Source organism: Cibotium barometz, chromosome 56 (genome assembly GCF_041138505.1).
Source record: "Cibotium barometz isolate CiBa-2024 chromosome 56, ASM4113850v1, whole genome shotgun sequence".
Taxonomy (NCBI): Eukaryota; Viridiplantae; Streptophyta; class Polypodiopsida; order Cyatheales; family Cibotiaceae; genus Cibotium; species Cibotium barometz.
The window spans coordinates 37,236,610-37,255,125 of record NC_141101.1 but is presented as its reverse complement, the minus strand read 5'-3'; the positions used below and the strand labels follow the sequence as shown (position 1 = coordinate 37,255,125).

General features: G+C 43.6%; 1 protein-coding gene across 1 annotated transcript in view; it reads left to right on the top strand.

Annotated features, from left to right (window-relative positions):
• The window catches only part of LOC147607181 (SH3 domain-containing protein 2-like), a 70,965-nt gene extending 52,449 nt beyond the window's left edge, over positions 1–18,516 (top strand). Inside the window, exons 6-10 of the mRNA XM_086790972.1 lie at positions 9,767–9,967; positions 10,055–10,117; positions 10,261–10,452; positions 10,674–10,748; positions 18,097–18,516. Of these exons, the coding sequence (XP_086647098.1) occupies positions 9,767–9,967; positions 10,055–10,117; positions 10,261–10,452; positions 10,674–10,748; positions 18,097–18,213 (648 nt within the window). The 3' untranslated portion in view covers positions 18,214–18,516. The remainder of the gene's footprint in view (positions 1–9,766; positions 9,968–10,054; positions 10,118–10,260; positions 10,453–10,673; positions 10,749–18,096) is intronic.

The window sequence follows — 18,516 nt, the reverse complement described above, 5'->3', positions numbered from 1 at the left end:
CATAATCAAAGTGCCATGATCCACTTTCACATAGAGGGTGCTTTCCATTGGACTATTGCAAAATCCTTACGTGATCAAATAAGTAAGTATCTTCTTATACCAAGTTCGGGGAGCTTGTTTGAGACCATAAAGTGCTTTTTGAAGCTTGCATACTTTGTTTTCATGACCATGCATCACAAAACCAATGGGCTGATTTACATACACTTCTTCCTGCAAATCCCCATTGAGAAAAGTTGATTTTATGTCCAATTGATGCACTTTTCATCCATGATGGGCAGCCAATATAACAACACATATAATTTTGGCCATATGAGAAGTAGGTGCGAAAGTCTCATCACAATCAATGCCCTTTTGTTGGGCATATCCTTTGGCCACTAGCCTAGCTTTGTACCTGTCAATGGTACCATGAGACTTTCTTTTCAACTTGTAAACCCACTTTGTGCCAATGGGCTTCTTGCCAGCAGGCAAGTCTACCAAATCCCATGTGCTGTTTTTATGGATAGAATCCATCTCATTTTGCATGGCTTGCATCCAATGCTTATCCTCATGAGCCTCTTCAAATGAATCTGGCTCATCTGCATCACAAAGTGTACTCATGCAAGCAACATCTACTTGTTCTCTGCATTACGTGAACCAGCTCGTGTCCTGCTACCAAGTGGAGCTGAGAGTTTGCTCTCCTATAAAGTACAGAGCAGACAACGAGCCACAACTCTAGCCTCTTCTATTGGTGTCTGCTCTTGCTCTATTGCTTCCTCCACATTTTGAGGTGTAATGAGCTCATTCATGGGCTGATTTTGAGTACCCAAATGTTGTCCATTAGGCGAAGTTGATGGCTGATCTGTTGAGCCATCAATTCCCAATGGGAGAAGTCCTTCAAACATGTTACGTGGGCCCGAAGGTGGCTGTCCAAAAAATTCAGCCAATGGCTGGTCTGAATTTTCAGCAAATACAACATCTCTACTGTCCAAAATCCTTTGTGTGGAAGGATTACAGAGACGGTAGCCTTTACTGCCACTGCTATAACCCACAAATATGCACTTAGCTGCTTTGTCATCAAGTTTACCTCTCAATTGCTAAGGGACATGTGCATATGCTATACATCCAAAAACTCTAAAGTGATCAACTTTAGGTTTCCTTTCGTACTAGGCCTCATATGGCGTTATGGTTTTCAATGCTTTGGTAGGGCATCTATTCAACACATGTGTAGCACACATTATTGCCTCCATCTAGAATTTGTGAGGCAATCCTTTGCATTTAACCATGCATCTAGCCATTTCCATCAAAGACCTGCTCTTTCTCTCAGCAACACCATTTTGCTGAGGAGAATATGGCATCGTGCATTGATGCTTTATGCCTTTCTCTACCATAAATGCTTTGAAAGCAATGGACATGTATTCTCCCCTCAATCTGTACGGAGGGTCTGCACTTTGCAACCTGTTTGATTTTTAGCTTGTGCCACAAAATGCTGAAAACATGTAAATACATCAGATTTTGCCTTCAAGGGATACACCCAAGCAAATCTAGAGTAGCCATCAATAAGGTTACAAAGTATCGATGCTTTCCAAAAGATGGTGTGCGCATAGGACCACACACATCATTGTGCACAAGCTGTAATTTCTGGACAGCCCTTGTTCATCTATCTTTCGGGAATGCATTTCTGTGCATCTTACCCAATATGCACCCTTCACATACATGTTTTGGTGGCAGCTCTACATGAGGCATATCCTGTACCATTTATGCCTTTGCAATAGCATCAAACTGCCATAATTCACATGCCCAAACCTGGCATGCCACAATTTTGCCTCATGCATAGCAGGTGTAAGAGTGGTAACCACATGACCATCATGCTCTCTCCTGTCAAACCTGTCAAGTTGATATAACCCATGGTACAATGCGCCGGAAGTGACCAATGCATAGCCACCTTCATGGTCTTTCACTGTGCATTTGTTGTCCTCAAAGTTCACTGTATATCGTCTTTTAGCCAAAGAGGAGGCGAACAACAAGTTCTTCTTAATCCCTAGCACATACAATACATCTGGAAGACATAAATCTGCACCATCTGTTGCTGTGAGGAGCACCTCACCAACACCCAAACTGTATAAGAAGAATTGTTTGCACATGTTACCCGCTTGCGCTCAGGGGCAACCATACGCTTCTTAAACAAATCCCTCCGTGAGGTAATGTGTTTAGAAGCAGCACTGTCAAAGTACCACGTGTCATGTCTTTCATTGACATCGAGAGACATATGCTCCAATGATGCAGCATAACTGCAAGTAAGAAAAGTCCACTCATCTTGCACAAGATTTACTGATCATCATCTTTTCATGCAGGTGATGAAGAAGAATCTACAGCCATGCCGCTTTCCTTTTTCTTCTCCTTTGCAAGCCTCTTTCAACACTCATTTAAGTAATGACCTAGCTTCTTGCAGTAGTGACATTTGCCCTTTTTCTTGGGCTTGCATGTATCTTTTTTAGCCTTTTGTGAAGGTTGTCCTGAATTAGCCTTAGGTTGAAAACTGTGTTTGGCTCTTCCCTTGCCCTTATCTCAGGCAACAAAAGCCCCATCACTACCACACATGCTGGAAGATTTGTTCTTCCGATTATGCTCTTGTAGTAACAAACCAACCAACTCTTCAAACAAGATTGGTTCCGGGTTTCCTCGCATAAATAGAGTGAGCATTGTGTGGAAGTTCAAGTAGGTTTCTGACAAAGATGATAGTGTCCTGGAAACCAACTCCTTTTTGGACCTGACCTTATCAATATTGAGCAACTGCTCTCGAAGATGCTGGATCTTCGTAAGATGATCAACCATACTATCACCTTCATTCATGTCCAAGTTCTCAAGCTCTTTCTTGAGAAATGCAACCTTGGCTTCATTCTTTGCCTCATACATGGTTTCAAGTACATCCCAAGCTCGCCGAATATGCGGGATGATTGATCGCTTTACTGACAAAGCAGTCAAAGCCATCGCTTGCGCATCGCAAGTATCCCATCTCTTCTGCTCTTGTGAGGGAGGAGTGGGTACTGTAGCTTGTTGAGCACCACGGCCAGGCGTGTTAGGTGCTATGTCAACAGGGCGTACATCTTCACTTGACACATAACCCCATAATCCATTGGCCACAAGTAGATTTCGGACCATGAAACTCCATAGGGAGTAATTACTGCCATCCAATTTGTTGTCTTGGGAAAAAACCCCAAATATATTAGTCGTATTTCTAGCCATTTGCTAAAATCTCTTTACCAAGAGATATGCAAACACGTGCAACTAGCTATGTTGTAAAAAGCACCTGCAAGCAAAATCCAAAATGCACTGGAGTGCAATGCCAAGCAACCACAAGTCCTGTGCAAATGTTTTGCCCTAAATACAATGCCGCAATGGTGAAAATCCCTAAATTTTTGAGTACCAATGGGCTGATTTATGTGTCAATTGCTCATAATTGACAAAAGCTCTAAATATCTGTGTACCAATGAGCTTTATTGTGCGATTAATCCCTGTGGGCTTTGGAGGCTTCTTAGGACACTCTTGAGAAGTATGTCCTTTGTATGACAAAAGAAACATCTACCCTCCTTCTTGTACAGAGAAAGCTCCTTAGCACTCAACTTGCCACCTGTCTTGCTTGCCTCCGCTTTCTGGTCTGGAGTAAGCTTAGACGCATTGTTCGAGTTCTTGGAGCTAGAGGCTCTTGGGTTCTGTCCTGGGGAAGACCCCGTCTGGTTCTAGCCTTTTCCCCCCGAGGCGGTAGCCTTGGGAGTAGCCGGCTGGGAAGTCTTGGGCTTGCCACCATTGTGCTTCATTTGTGCACTCTGCGCAACCGAGAGTGCGTCTTCAAAGGTGGCTGGCCTAAACATATGCACCTCCCACTGGATTTGCGTGTCAAGGCCATACAAAACGTGCCCTTTCTTGTCCGAATCAGATAAGCCTAATTGCAAACATAAGGTCGGAATGCTATTGGCAAATTGAAAGACTGGCTGTGCGTTCTGACGCGCTCCCTTGAACTCGTCTTCGAGTTGCTCAAGATAGTGGGGCGGTAGAAACCGCTGATTAAGGTTGTGGACGAACTCGTCCCACACATAAGCTGACATACCTAATCTAGTGTGGGCATGAGCCCACTGAGTCCACCAAGGAATGGCCTCATCTTCCAAGTACGAACTAGCTAAGATCACTCTGTCAGTATCTGTCTTTCTAACTGCGGCAAAGGAAGCTTCAAACTGATGCAACCATGAATAGAGAGTTGTGGGGTCGAGGTTACCATTATACTTACTGAAGTTCATTTTCTCGGGAAAATGATTCGAGGGCGCCGCCGGTGTCAATTTGGCGTCCAAAGCTGCTAGGTAACGCTTGTGTTCCACGCGTCGCATGGCTTCGTCGTCACGTTGTCGGATCTCCAATGCACGCATCTGCAACTCAAGCAAAGAGCTCGGTTACGGTCGTGACCCCGCAAGAGGGTCCCTGTGTCAAGGATCTGGAATCTGGGATACGGAAGGAGAGGGAGGAGGAGATGGAAAACACGACGCTGGAGAACGGGTATGTTCTTCCAGGGCCTGAATCTGTGCCTTCTCCTCTTCCAAGTTGGTCGTCTGGCCTGCGATTGCTCGCATCATCTGCTGGAACATCTTTGTAACACTCAAGCTTGGTGCCCTAGCTGGGCTGTTTGGTGCAATCTGGTCCCAAGGTTCTTGGTCTCTCTCGTCATCGAAGCTCGTCATAGCAGAAAAACACACTTCCTTTCCGGAGTGCAATCTGACCATCCACTGTGTGGGAGACGTCCAGAGGCTGAAAACAAACCATCCCTCGAGGGACAGGAGTCACTCCGAAAAGGGTAGTCCACCGGCGTCTAAAAACCAACCACACGAGCGAGAAAAAAATATGGTTTCTTTGCTGAATCTTTGCACTTGAAGTAGGCTCTGATACTACTGTAACATGTGGAAGCTTCGGGGGAGATCGGTAATTTCAATGGTCAAAATTCAGCACTCTTTTCGCGACGGAATTAACGCACAAAACTGAATGAAGATGTGCAGAAAATAGAGAGAGAGAGGGAGAGAGGAGAGGACATAGTATTGGGTCCCAAGTACCCTCTGTAGGGCGCCCACCACGAATGGTGTATTTGCTTTATTAGAATGATGCAAATCTGAAAAGAAAATACAGAAAACTTGACCTTTCTTGGCTGAGATAACTCTGCCCTTGACCTGCAGTCCTTCACCCCTTTGTGTTAGCACTCCTTGGCTGTCCTAGCCCTTGATTGCCTTAGCACTTGGTGAATTATGAGATAACACAAAGGGATTGTGGGCTCACTATTTATACTACTCCATAAAAGCAGTCGGCCAGCATTATATCCAGTCGGCCAGTATAGTTTTTGTCCCACGACTGTAAATGAGCATTAAATGCTGAATAATTCAGATAAAAAGCTACGCTTTTCTACATGGCTGGCTGGGCATCATGCGCCTGATTCTATAGGGGCTGGGCACTGAATCTAGGCTGTTTTGGGGATTGGGCAGTCTGTATGGGCTGCCCCAAACTTGCCCTACAGCCATTAGAATACTTGATGTGTTTTCGGCTGACCCTGGCATGCCCCTAGGGCTGTCCTACAGCCTCTCCATGGCTGGTGGGTTCAGCCAGGGCCTTCCTGGCCCTCATGGGGGTGGTTTCACACTATCCCCATGCCCACACTAAGACTTGGGGTAGCCCTATGGGCTGGCCCCTTTTCCTAAAAGCAAACCCTAACTATCTACACAATGATCTGGCATCCGGTACCATACCAGATACACAAAATAACTGACATCATTCCAAAGGGAGACTCACAGCGCGGACTAGCACTGTTTCATGTGCAGGACAGTGCACACCTGACCTTCGACGACTGTGCAAGACACTGCACACCTGACCTCGGACAACTGGGATTGATCCCTGACTGACTCATCCGGGACTGGGCTCACATGGGACCAGTTTACCATCCCAGGTCCTGCACCTTCTGTACAAAAATATCTACGTGGCATCCAAGTTCGGGATGCAGGTGACATCCTCATCAAGCACAGTGGTCGCACGAATCTCCGCTAGAGCCTCCCGCATGAAGTGGGTGAGTAGCCCCAATGTGGAGCCCTCCATGTCGGCCATGGGCAAAACCTATACAAGGGAGTCACCGCAATGACAATGGCACGCACCTCGTGCCAAAAGGACTCTCTCATGCATAGCTGTTGAACGGCTTGGGCCTCGTCCGCACTAGTCATCCTCTCTTAGCCATGCGATGAAATCCGGGGGGAGAACACGGTCATTTGGAGCTTCAGTTGCACGTCGTATAGCCGTTCGAAGAGAAGCCACATGTAGGCAAACCGCGTGGAAGAGGGCTTCTTAAGCTCCAAGTCGCTTTGCTCGCGAAACATAGTGAGCACCTTTACCTTCTTTCTGAAGAAATTTACAATGGATAGGCCTTGTGCGACCACCCTCTTCACCTACTCTAGCTTCCCCACATCCTCCATGAGTAGATCTAGACAATGGGAGGTACAAGGAGTCCATACAATGGATGGGAACTCCGTCTCTACCAAGTGCCCCATTTTGCGAAAATTGGACACATTGTCCGTGATGACTTGAATGACATTTTCATGTCCGACCTACAAGTAACACAATGGCAAATGCAATGACATTCTTAGAAGTTAGAAGCTTGAACATGTTACATGGATACTAGAGAGTCGAGACTTGAGAGTTAAAACTTAAATCGCAATGCACATGTGACATAGTCCATACCTCTGTGATGGCTTTCCGGATGTGACAATAGATAAAGTCTCCTGATGTTTTTTGCCCCGTCTTTCCGGTATCGACAGTGCGTAAGAAGTTTGTGCCGAGAGCGCATGAAACAAGGATATTCAAGATACCTCTCTTCTTCCGATCACTCCATCCATCGGAGAGGATAGAGCAACCATACTTCGCCCATCCTTCGAGTTGTCGTTGATCCTTTGTCTCTTGTCATCAAGCGCGGTGGTGCGCATCTCATGGTAGGTGATACCATGCCATTCACCATGGGATGGCCTCACCTCTACAATGGCCTTCACCATTTTGTGCCATTGTGGAACCTTGAACACATGGAAGGAGAGATTGCAATCGATCACCGTGCATGCAATCTCCTCATTTGCGGCTTTCATCTTCGCCTTCACATAGGTGAGGTTGTTAATGTTTGCACCAATGGCGGTTTGCCTTATTACTGGAGAGCTCTCCTCCCTTGGCCTCTTTGATTGGAAGTTGGAACCGCCCAAGGCGGAGGTGGAGCCAGATGGGACAGGCGAAGGAGTCACGGATGCGGAGGCACCGGACATGGAAGCTCCCCCACGTCCACCTTTGCCTTGGTTGCGGATGAGCAAGTACTTTTTCACTATACCATCTGCAATTTCTTGGGGAATCTCCTTGCATGGCGCCACTTCCCCACCAAGCTTGGACACATGTGCAAGGAGCCTTGTTACGTTACTTGTGTAACCCTTCCCGCAAAAGTTACACTTCCATTTCCATGACCCCAAATTACCGGTAGGTTTCTCACCGGTGGTGGTATATAAGGCAAAAGCCTCATGCTTAGTCTAAAGAGAGAGGGAAAGAGAGCTTGAGAGAGAGAGAGATAGAGGAAGAGGCTAGAGCCTAGGTACTAGGTATTAGGCGCTAGAGGGCGGGACTCGAGAGAGGGAGAGAGGTAGGGGGAGAGAGAGAGCTTGAGCCTTGAGAGAGAGAGAGAGAGAGAGAGAGAGAGAGAGATTTGAAAGTTGAGAGCATGAATGATGAGAGAGGGAGAGAACTTGAGAGAGACTTGAAAGTTGAGAGCATGAATGATGAGAGAGGGAGAGACCTTGAGAGCTCTTATACAAGCACCAAGGTGAAAGGGATCCTAGGTCATGCCCAAACGGCTACAACAAATGGGCGAAAAAAACAAGCAAAAAAAGGGTAAAAAACGGTGCAGTTTTTTTCAAGTCCGTTTCGTTGTCGTACCATACCATACCACACCGCACGAAACGAACGTTTCGGTAGCGAAACGAAACGTTGGCCAAAAAATCCGTTTCGGCATCGTTTTACTTCGGTCGTTTTGTCCCGTCCCGTGCTTTACATACGGTTGTTGTGGTACGCGCCCTGCAGACAACTATGATGTGTAGTTATGGGTAAGGGGCGCCTGCTCAAAAACCATGCGTGTGAAACTGTCTACTGTCATGGTTGTGGCATGTGACAAGTGGTAAGTATTGGTCAAAACCTAGCCTTAGGATCTAGCATTAATTTATAAGTGAGTGTTATTTGTTGGAATTTCTAGTCTTTGGCTGAAAACTCTAATTTCAGCCATCTTTTCTCAAGTTGAACCATAGGGGAAGCTTTCCTAGGGTTCCTTGCATCCACTTGAAGAATTTTGTTGGAAAGGATCTTGAGACAGATTAAAGATTTCAACACTCCAGATACTTTCATCGCGAAGACTTCCGGTATCATCGACTCTACTTGCAATTGCTAAGCTGTAATGTTCAATTATGGAAGCAAGTAGTAGGAGGGAGGAGCAGGATTCCAAATTCACATACACTCTGTAGTGTTCTCCTCTTACGTACTGTCTTGGAGATTGTCTCTGCCATGTGTTCATGGAACAATAGAGAGCATATGGTAGGGAACATGGGCACTTGAGAGGGTAGCGTGAGTTGCAGATCTTCACCGATAACCATATTGCTTGCAATACTATATTCATATGCATTGGTATGGAAATCTGGTTAGAAATGCCCATGATACTATGTACTTCATTCTCCCAAGATCAATAAACATTATTTGAGAGAGGGACCGGCTGTTCTTGCTCATTGTGCGTCTCTTGTCAATTTAGCAAATTATATCTTGTATCGTGCTTGTTGTCCATTAAAGCTTGGTGTATTTAAGTGTATTGATTAGCATTGTGTTCAACCAAACCTTCCACACCGACCGGTGGAATTATAGTGGGACATGCACACTTGACCATGACCATGTATGAGACTTGTATACCTGACGATGCCCAACTCTTGGCTGACTCGTCCTGGACAAGGGCTCACAAAAGGCCATTAGCCACTCTAAGACACTGCACCTGGTGTACAAATATGTCCATGTGGCATCCAAGTGTGGGTTGCATGTGACAAGGTCTTTCATTTTTTGTGGATTTCTTATTTTCCTACAAACACTGTTCTCAACCATCAACAATGAACCTATGAGATGGTCAAGAGGCACCACAGGTCCACATGTTTCAGCCATTACAGGGATGCTTTGTAACATTGTCATTCACATGGCCGTTTTGTTTCTCTATCTATATTGTTATATTTTTTTACATTATACAGTCATTTTATACTAATGGCTCCTTTTATACTTATTCTATTAATCATACCAGCATTCATGGGAGATTAATCCCAAGGAGACACCTTAGGGCATCATTCACTTAAATGGACCCACACTCTCATACAAAAAGATGGTTCCTTTCATACTTATTAATTAGAACAGCATGGATTTCATAGGAGATTAATCCCAAGGAGATACTTAGGGCCGATACCTATAGACTCACACTCTCATACAAAAAAGATGAGATCATTAGGATTTGAACCCAAGTGGAGACATAGAGACAGGTGAGCTCTACCAGTGACACTACATATTTCAGAATAAATGAGCATAACAACTCTACAATAGAATATAATAGCTTGAATCTGGATTTTCAACTTGTGAACACTCCTTTGCTTTGTTCCCTTACGATAAGATCTTGATTATGGACGAGCTTTAGCTTTTTTTAAAAAACAATGCTTTGCTCTCCTAGGCTGCTGAACTGGGAAGACGCCAGGCCCGGCTGAAAGAGAGTGGAGGTGGCGGCGACAATGGATTGAAGTTGCAAATGGCAGAAGCTAAGATGCAGGAAATTGCATCGTCGATGGCAGTCCTAGGGAAGGAGGCAGCAGCTGCAATGACTGCTGTAGAGACCCAACAACAGCGTCTTACCCTCCAACGTCTTATTGCCTTGGTATGTCTATTTAGGGACATATTTCTGAAGCTGAAAATTATATATTGTGATTTATATAGCTATCCTTATGTCAATACTTTGTCTCAGGTTGAAAATGAACGGTTATACCATCAACGTGCTGCAGAATTATTGGATCAGATACAGGCGCAAGTACTTTTCTAGTTGTCTAGAGTCATGATTGTTTGTTTTTTTGACTAAAACTGAACTAGGTTAAAGTTTCAGAATCATGTTTTCAATGTGATAGTGTATTCTGATTCTTTTTTTCCTTTTTTTAAAAAATAAAAAATTTAAAGATTGTGTCAGAACGCCAGAGGAATGATTCCATGCCCCCTGCAGAGGCCAAAATTTCAGTCATTGACACGGTAACAAAGGTGCCTTTAATTGAGAATGTCAGGTCAATTGAAGGGGAGGCTGATCTTTCTGATTCATTGAAAGGTCTAGCAACCAATAAGTCAAACAACAATCCCAGCATATACCTGGCTGAGGTGATTAAAAAATTTCAAGCAGAGTTATTTATGGCAATTTTTGGTGGCCTCGTTGATCTCTGCTCATGTTATGACATATAAACATATATTAGCCAATGTTTATGTATGAAGCAGGTCTTATTTCTGTTTACAGGTTGTCTTGAATTTCGTTACTAGGTCTTGGGTAGTTGGCATTGCAGGAAAAGGTGCATTGTGTTGAAGGTTTTCCAATCTTATTGCAGGTTATGCATGCATTTGATGCAGAGGCAGAAGGCGAACTGAGTCTATCAGTTGGTGACTTCGTAGTTGTCCGCCAGGTACTTTTCAAAGCATTATGCCGTGTTTAAAGGGAGAAATTACAAGGCAATATGAAAACATCCATTCATTCAATGCTATTGTTGATTTTTGTGGCAGTCAGGCTAGATCCAAGGTCATTGGAATGGTTCACTTTTTCTGATGTTACAAATCTCGTTGTTCTGTCTTGGTTAATTTTCTCAGTGGCACCCCATTGATAACCTGGAGTGTGAGTGCTCATGAAGTGTGCCTCTATGTCATGCTGGCTTTGAGATTTGTCATGACCTATTAATGAAAGTGTTGATGTAGTGCATGAAGGGGAGTGAGCTTGTGTGGTTGTGGCTGCTAGTGCTACAATCATGGTCATACACATTGACACCTCTTTGCTAGTTTGCTTCTTTCTGCTACATAGAGTCACAATCAAAGCATTGATGAAGGCAATAATTCTTTTGACAGTTGTGGATGTAGCACGCCTGCTGACCTTCCCTTGCCATTGGACTTGGGTTTTAGGCCTTAGGAATTGTCTGCTGCTGGTTTTAGCTACCTTGCTTGGAACCCTTCCTTTATGTGTAGTTGCCATCCACACTGCCTATGAAAGAATCTTGGGCTTAAGCATGAGAACATCCTTGTGAATTGATGGCTCAAGTAGTCCACAATCTCACATTCTTGTTGCAATGCAGGAATGTATGTAGCAAGAAGATCAATAAGATATCTCTCATAGGATTTCTGAAATTCTCCCAAATTAAAGGTTTTGAGAGTCTCTTAGCAGCATTCATCCTACTATGGACATTGTGGTGCTTGATGTAGTAGAGAAGAGCCAACTATTCCCAACGAGATGCTCTTAAATCCACTAGCTCCAGCCGAGCATGCTTGCATATCTTTTTGGCTGAGTTGATAATCGCTTCACAATCAATCTTACATGGAACTTGTGCAAGATGTCCAACCATCGAGCAGGAATTTCAAGTTTTTGCCCTAAGGAGCTTTGGTACATGTAGCGGGAGCTTCAAGGGTGCCCAACCTTCCAACAAACTATATTGCCAAAGTAAGATTTGGTCCTAAACAAGGTGATGTTCAAGTTATTAGGAGATAGGAGATAGGAGACAGAGCACAAGAATGTGTCCAAGAGGAGGAAGAAGCTTCTAAGTCCAACATGAAGAAGTTAAATGACAGAAGTCAGATCAGGCTGTCAAAGGAATAGGGGTAAAGTCATTTACAGTTAGAATTGTTATGACCCTTTCACGTGGCAACACGTAGTTGAGTATTTTGGACACAATATATCAGCGCTAGGTGTAAAGATAGATCTGAAGAAAGTAGCAGTAATCTTGGCTTGGCCTGTTTCAGAGGATATTACTGTGCTCAGATCTTTCTTAGGGCTATCTGGTTTTTATAAAAAGTTTATTATTTTCTATTTTGAAATAGCAGCGCCATTGACTGACTTGTTGCAAGTTATTGTTGTTTATGTTTGGACCGACATCCAAGAGCAAAGTTTTGGTAAGTTCAAACAGGCGGTTGTAACTGCACCTATGTTGAAGATGGTGGATCCGTCATTACCTTTTGTCATTGAGACTGATACTAGTAGCATTGCTATAGGAGTTGTGTTGAGCCAAGAAGGCCGACCAATGGCTTTTGAAAGTAAGAAACTCAGTAGTTCGCAACGCAAGTGGTCCACACATGAGCTTGAATTGTATGTAACTAGTTATACATGCACTCAAGGTGTGAAGGCATTACTTGTATGGAGTTAAGTTTAAGATATACACGGTTCATGATACACTGAAGTAGCCGGATTTAAGAGGCCGTTAAGCAAGATGGGTCAAATTGATGCAAGAGTTTCACATGGAAATCTTGTATAGACGAGGAAAAGAGAATGTTATTACCAATGCATTGTCTCGTATAATGTATCAGATGAGTTTCAGTATAATCGAGAATGAGATCATTCATAGAATACATGAAGCTCAAAAGATGGATCCGTATGTTCAATCCTTATGGAACAAGGCTAGCCAAGTAGATGAGGAATCAACTTCGTCTAGTAAATGTAGATTTACCATTGAGAATGGAATTCTCAAGGAATGGTAAGGCGTGTGTTCCGGACTTAAATAATTTGAGGGTATTAGTGACATGAGAATATCACGATAGTCCATGTGCTGGACACCCGAGAATAAAGAAAACAATTGAGCTAATTAGACGTTTCTAATGGTGGCTACAATTAAAGAAACATGTTAATCATTATGTGACACATTGTTTACAGTGCCAGGTTACTAAATTCGAGGGTGTGAAGTCGCCGAGATTGTTACACCCGTTGTCTATTCCAGAGAGGAAATGACAGAGTATTTCCATGGATTTCATTATGGGTTTGCCCAGAACCAAGAAAGGTTGTAATGCTATCTTTATTATTGTGGATAGATTATCTAAGATGGCACATTTTGTTCCTACTACGAACAAGGTTGAAGCTCCACAAGTAGCAGAATTATTTATTGTCAACGTGTTTAGATTACATGGCTTGCCAGAATCCATTGTGTTGGATAGAGATATATGGTTTACAGGTAATTTTTGGCAGCATGTTTTTAGTAAACTTGGCATGCAACTATGCATGAGTAGCGGTGATCATCCACAGATTGATGGTCGGGTTGAGAGAGCCAACTAAGTCTTGAAGGATATGTTGAGAGCTTATGTCGGAGAACGACACATTGATTGGGAAAACTATTTATCTTTATTGGAGTTTGTGTATAATTCGCGCAAGCATTCCTCTACAAACTTTTCTCCGTTTGAATTGAATTATGGGTATAATCCATTGATGCCAGGTACGATTAGATTACCTCAGAAGACACCTAGTGCATTTGAATTTTTGTCTCGGATGCATTTAAATTTAGCTAGATCCAGAGATTATATCCGTTAGGCTACGGATTGAGCGGTTAAGCATGCTAATCCAAAAAAGATAGGTCGTTCTTTTTAAGAAGGGGAGAAAGTGTTTCTACTTGTTCTTCAGAGAACTGAGACGCTTCGTGTGGGTAAATTCACTAAGTTGTTGCCTAGATATTGTTGGTTGTGGACGATTTTGAAACAAGTCGGAGATGTGGCTTATAAGTTAGACTTACCACAAGAATGTTACGTGGGATTTACACGCCAGTAATGCGTGGTACATGTAGACGTTGCGTGGGAAAACCAATGGCGGCATACTATTGCACATCATCGCTTATAATAATAAGTATGAACGGGTAACGTTCGTGGATGAAGGTTGTAGGCCAAAGCCCCAGTGATGTGTAGCATGGGGTAACCAGCGGGGACACAGGGGGCATGTGAGTATGGTGTGTGGTGGTAAGGTACACACTGGACACCTGGGGTCACTGGTATATATAATGGTTGGGTAGTTAAACATGGTATGCCAAGCTAGGTTTCTTTTTGCTATTCTTGAGTTCATCTTCTTCTCTCTCACGTTTTTTACACAAGGCTTGAAACAGAGACCTAGATCTTCTTGCATGGAAGCCTGACAAGAACGTTGACAAGAAATGTGTCATCATGTAGTTAAAAGTTGCTAGAGCGATCATCAATTAGAAGGACATGACCACAAACTAATAGTGGTCGTGTTCAGTGCGGAATTCTATTTTAGGGATGTTTTTCGAGAAAACCTTTGCTTCGTTCATCCTTTCTAAGATATAATCGATTCGAGGCATCAAGAACTTGCTGTGAGACCCCCTACCCCTCTAACTATGGCAATGGAATCATAACAGGGTAGAACGACTCACTCGGGGCCTCATATTACCATGTCCTAATGCTTGGCTACTTTGTCAGCTCCTCTCAGTCCTAACTAGAACAATCCTTACGTAAGAAAGGTGAATGATTCCACGAGGTGTATTCCCTCAATAACTCTCACAACAAGTAGGCCACATCGGGTGGCTTCTTTAGACTCAACAAGATGTCCTAACTCCTCGATTATGAAGGCAATTTGTTTATCCTTATTCATGATTTGCCAACTCAACTATTCGTCCCACGTTTTTCTTGATCAATTTCTCGCTTTTCTTTGGTTTTTTAGAATGTTGAGAGGCATTGCCGACATTTGCCAACACTTTGGTGACCTTACTAAAATTTTTTGCTTTTTTCTAGTTTTTTAGATTGTTGAGACTTTGCTATGAATTTATTGTTGGGTGACGAATTTCCTCTCCCAGCCAAACAAATATTTGTCCAAGGTCTTATCAAGTAGGCAGATGTCCCATTATATCAACACAATATGCAGGTTTCTGTGCACGGTTTTCCTATCACATTATAACAACGTAATGTTGCTCTTGCACATGTTCTCATATCGTATTATATCAACATAATGTGGCTCCAATTCATGTTTCTCCTATATATATCTAGGTTCTGTTTGTTGATGTGTATTATCTATCCTAGGGTTCCGTTTGTTAATGTATATTCTCTACCCTACATCTCTTCTTATCTTGCCCATCTATCCATTATTAGAAAATCATTAGAGTATTGTGGATCGCATCGAATTTAAAACCATTCATTTCTCCAATGGGTCAAGTTGTTTTGTTTAGAAAGTACCCGCTTCTTGGGTCAACCCGACTGCCCACTTTCCAGTGTTTAATCCTTTTTCTACGTTGAGTAGATCCATAGGCTCAACCTAGCCCTGTCCAATCCCATGGGTCTAGCCTTCCGCCCTGAGCTAGACTTATGGAACCGGTGTGAACTCACGCACCCATAATTGAAAATTGCCACTTTACTCACACGCCACAAGAGTTCACACATTCCTTTATAAAAACAATCCTTTCAAAAGAAAACATACGTCAAACTGTTCTTTTCAAATCATGTATATATCGTATGTCTAGACTCCATATCACACGTCACATAAAAATATCCAAGTTGATAGTGATATTCGAGCTGGTAGTGATATGAGTGTTAGGAAATCACTACCAGACAGCATATCACTATCAGCCAGCACATGTGATGTCTAGTAGTGTATGTTAAGTCTCATATCACTACCAGGCAACATATCACTATGAGCCAGCACTTATTACCACTATTAGTCATGCATTTGCTCTACTAGGCTGTGATGCCCACTATTAGTCATGCATATGCGCTCGGACATTTGCATGGGCATCACAGTTTAGTAGAGCATGCTGCTCATCCTTGATCGATCCTGTGTCGGAGTGCAAGTATATGTGGTCAGCAGGGGAGGGGGGTCATCATGAGGACTGCCAATGCCAGTCTGGCTTTGTAGTCTGTGAGACCCAGTACGCATGGCAGTAACCGTGTGTTGTGCTGATCGTGGGACATGCTCTTGGAGGTAGGGCTGGGTGTGGCTCCCTCTAGCAGCCATGAAAGTTCTACAAAAAGATGGGCATATAAGGCAAGTATAGTAAAGGAATTTGGTACGGTGCTCTGCCTGCTCCCATGTGTAATAGGCGTCTTTGTAAGAAAGCCTCTGAGATCCGAGAGCCTACTGGTGGATCTGCTATCAGGGTGTCAGATCCCCAATGGAGAAACCACTTCTGAATGTCCATCATCCAGCTTGACTGCAGGAGTTTACTCTTGTGTGTCTTTTGAAGACGAGAACTAGCCTTCAATGCAATGTAGGGAAGGTGGTCCTGTGGTAGACGAGTAACACTGGCCAAGTATTGTAGTGTTCTCTCCATAGCAAGGATCTCTAGATGTATGGTACGCGTCTCAAGTAGCAGTATGGAGTACGGAGTAGATTCCTTGATCCCCAAAAGCTTACCAAGAAGCGCTTTTGAATTTTCTTTATTTCATTCCATGTAGAGGTGGAGATTATAACTAGTGTAACTAGGGCATCAAAAAGGTGTTTCTTCATCTTCCAGGTTGAAATCTCGGCTTGCTTGTATGTATTCTCAAAGGCATAGTAGCTCCTCCAACCTGCTTCAATACACTTGTCGAACAAAAATCACATGGTATTTCAACACCCAAGTAGCGGAAGGGCTCGACTACCTCTACGTGCTGCCCTTTGTGTGTGATGTCTGGCAGGATGCCTCTCTGAGCTTTGAGTAGCATGACTTTTGTTTTCTCCACTTTGACTTGAAGACTGCTCAATTGGCACAAAAATTCTAAGACATCCATCAAATGATGGGCATCTGCTACATTTTTGGCAAACAAAACCACATCTTTTGCATACAATATCAAGTGTATGATTTGGGCACGTGTGGGCCCTGGATGCCCGCCTTGGCTGCGCATCTGAGGATAAAAGTTCCTGGAGTTGGTCGATACATAATCCAAAGAGAGTGGGCAGCCTTGCTCGACTCCAATGTCACTTGAGAAAGCCTGTGAGAAATTGCCATTTCATGCGGAGTGTGCATTTCACCTACTTGTAAAGCCTATGCACTGCATGCATAAATTCCGGGGGGACACCAATGTCGTGCATTCTCTGCCAAAGGGTTTTCCCAGGGACTGTGTCAAAAGCTTTGCAGAAATCAACAAAGCTACATATTCCTCTCCACGCAACTGGCACTCCTCCAAGGGTACTCGGATCGTGACCAAGTGAGTGATCTGTAGTGTTGTGTGCTTGTCGAAAGCCAATGTGCCCCTGGCTATCCTCAGCGCAATTGCTGATTTTGTTTTCAAGAATAGTTCCATATAATTTGGCAAGAGTGGACCCAACCATTATGGTCCTATAGTTTCAATTTTGTCTCCTCCCTTGTGAAGGGGTTTAAGCCTAGTCTTCCAGAAACCTAGTCTCCTCCCTTGTGAAGGGGTTTAAGCCTAGTCTTCCAGAAAACCAACTGCATGGTAGATATCATTTATTTGCCTCTGAACCTGCCCATTTTAACAGCTCTGCTTGCATCTCTAGGAGATCAGCTGCCTTGCCATTGGCCATCTTTCGAAGCCCTAGATCTACATCCTCAACTGTTGTTGTTCAAGGAGGGGATGGGTGGGGTTTTTTTTTTTGGGGGGGGGGGGGGGGGGGGGGGGGGGGGGTGTTATCAGTGGCATGGGTGGCCCACCTGGATTTACAGATAACCTTGTTTGTGTGGTCAAACATGGCCTCTAGGCTGATTACATTTGCTTGTTCACCTCTGTTAGGGCTGGTTCCCATCTAAAAACGCCCTGGTCGGCGTGTGCTAGTTCATGTGGCGCTGTTTCTCAGCATGCATGACTTCATACTCCCATCCTTTTTTTTCTGGATGATCCTCGTTCTTTCTGTCTGTAGTTTCTCTTTCTTCTATTGTTTTGGTAGTCATAACACTTTTTCGAGCTTCCTTGCCTTTTGTGTGTGTGTGTGTGTGTGTGTGTGAGAGAGAGAGAGAGAGAGAGAGAGAGAGAGAGAGCGTTATGCTTCCTTATTTATTTTCCAGGTGTTGTGTGAAAGGAAATGTTATGTTTTATGTTGTAATGTTGTTAGTTGCTAAGGGGAGCACTTCATTTCAGGTTTCACAATCTGGCTGGTCAGAAGGAGAGTGTAAAGGTAACGCTGGCTGGTTCCCATCAGCATATGTTGAACATCGGCATCAGGTACCTGCTAGCAAACTAACGGAGACCTTTTGATAATTCACTGCTTAAAAACTAGGATTTCATATGTATTCCGTTTCACATGATATACCAAAACATGCCTGTGTGATATAAAGGCCGCATCCGCTTCATGTTGGCTTACCTCATGCCAGCAGTTTTTAATGCAAACCTTGAGGTGACTTGTCCAACACTACCAGTTTCTTCTACTATGCCCTGATTCTCTTGACTGCACAAAATGTACTCCTTATTCTTGAAGGCTATATGATGTAAAACTGGCAAGGACCAGCAGCTATTGTACCTATTTGTTTCTTATAAAGTTATCAGCTTCTTTATGAATAA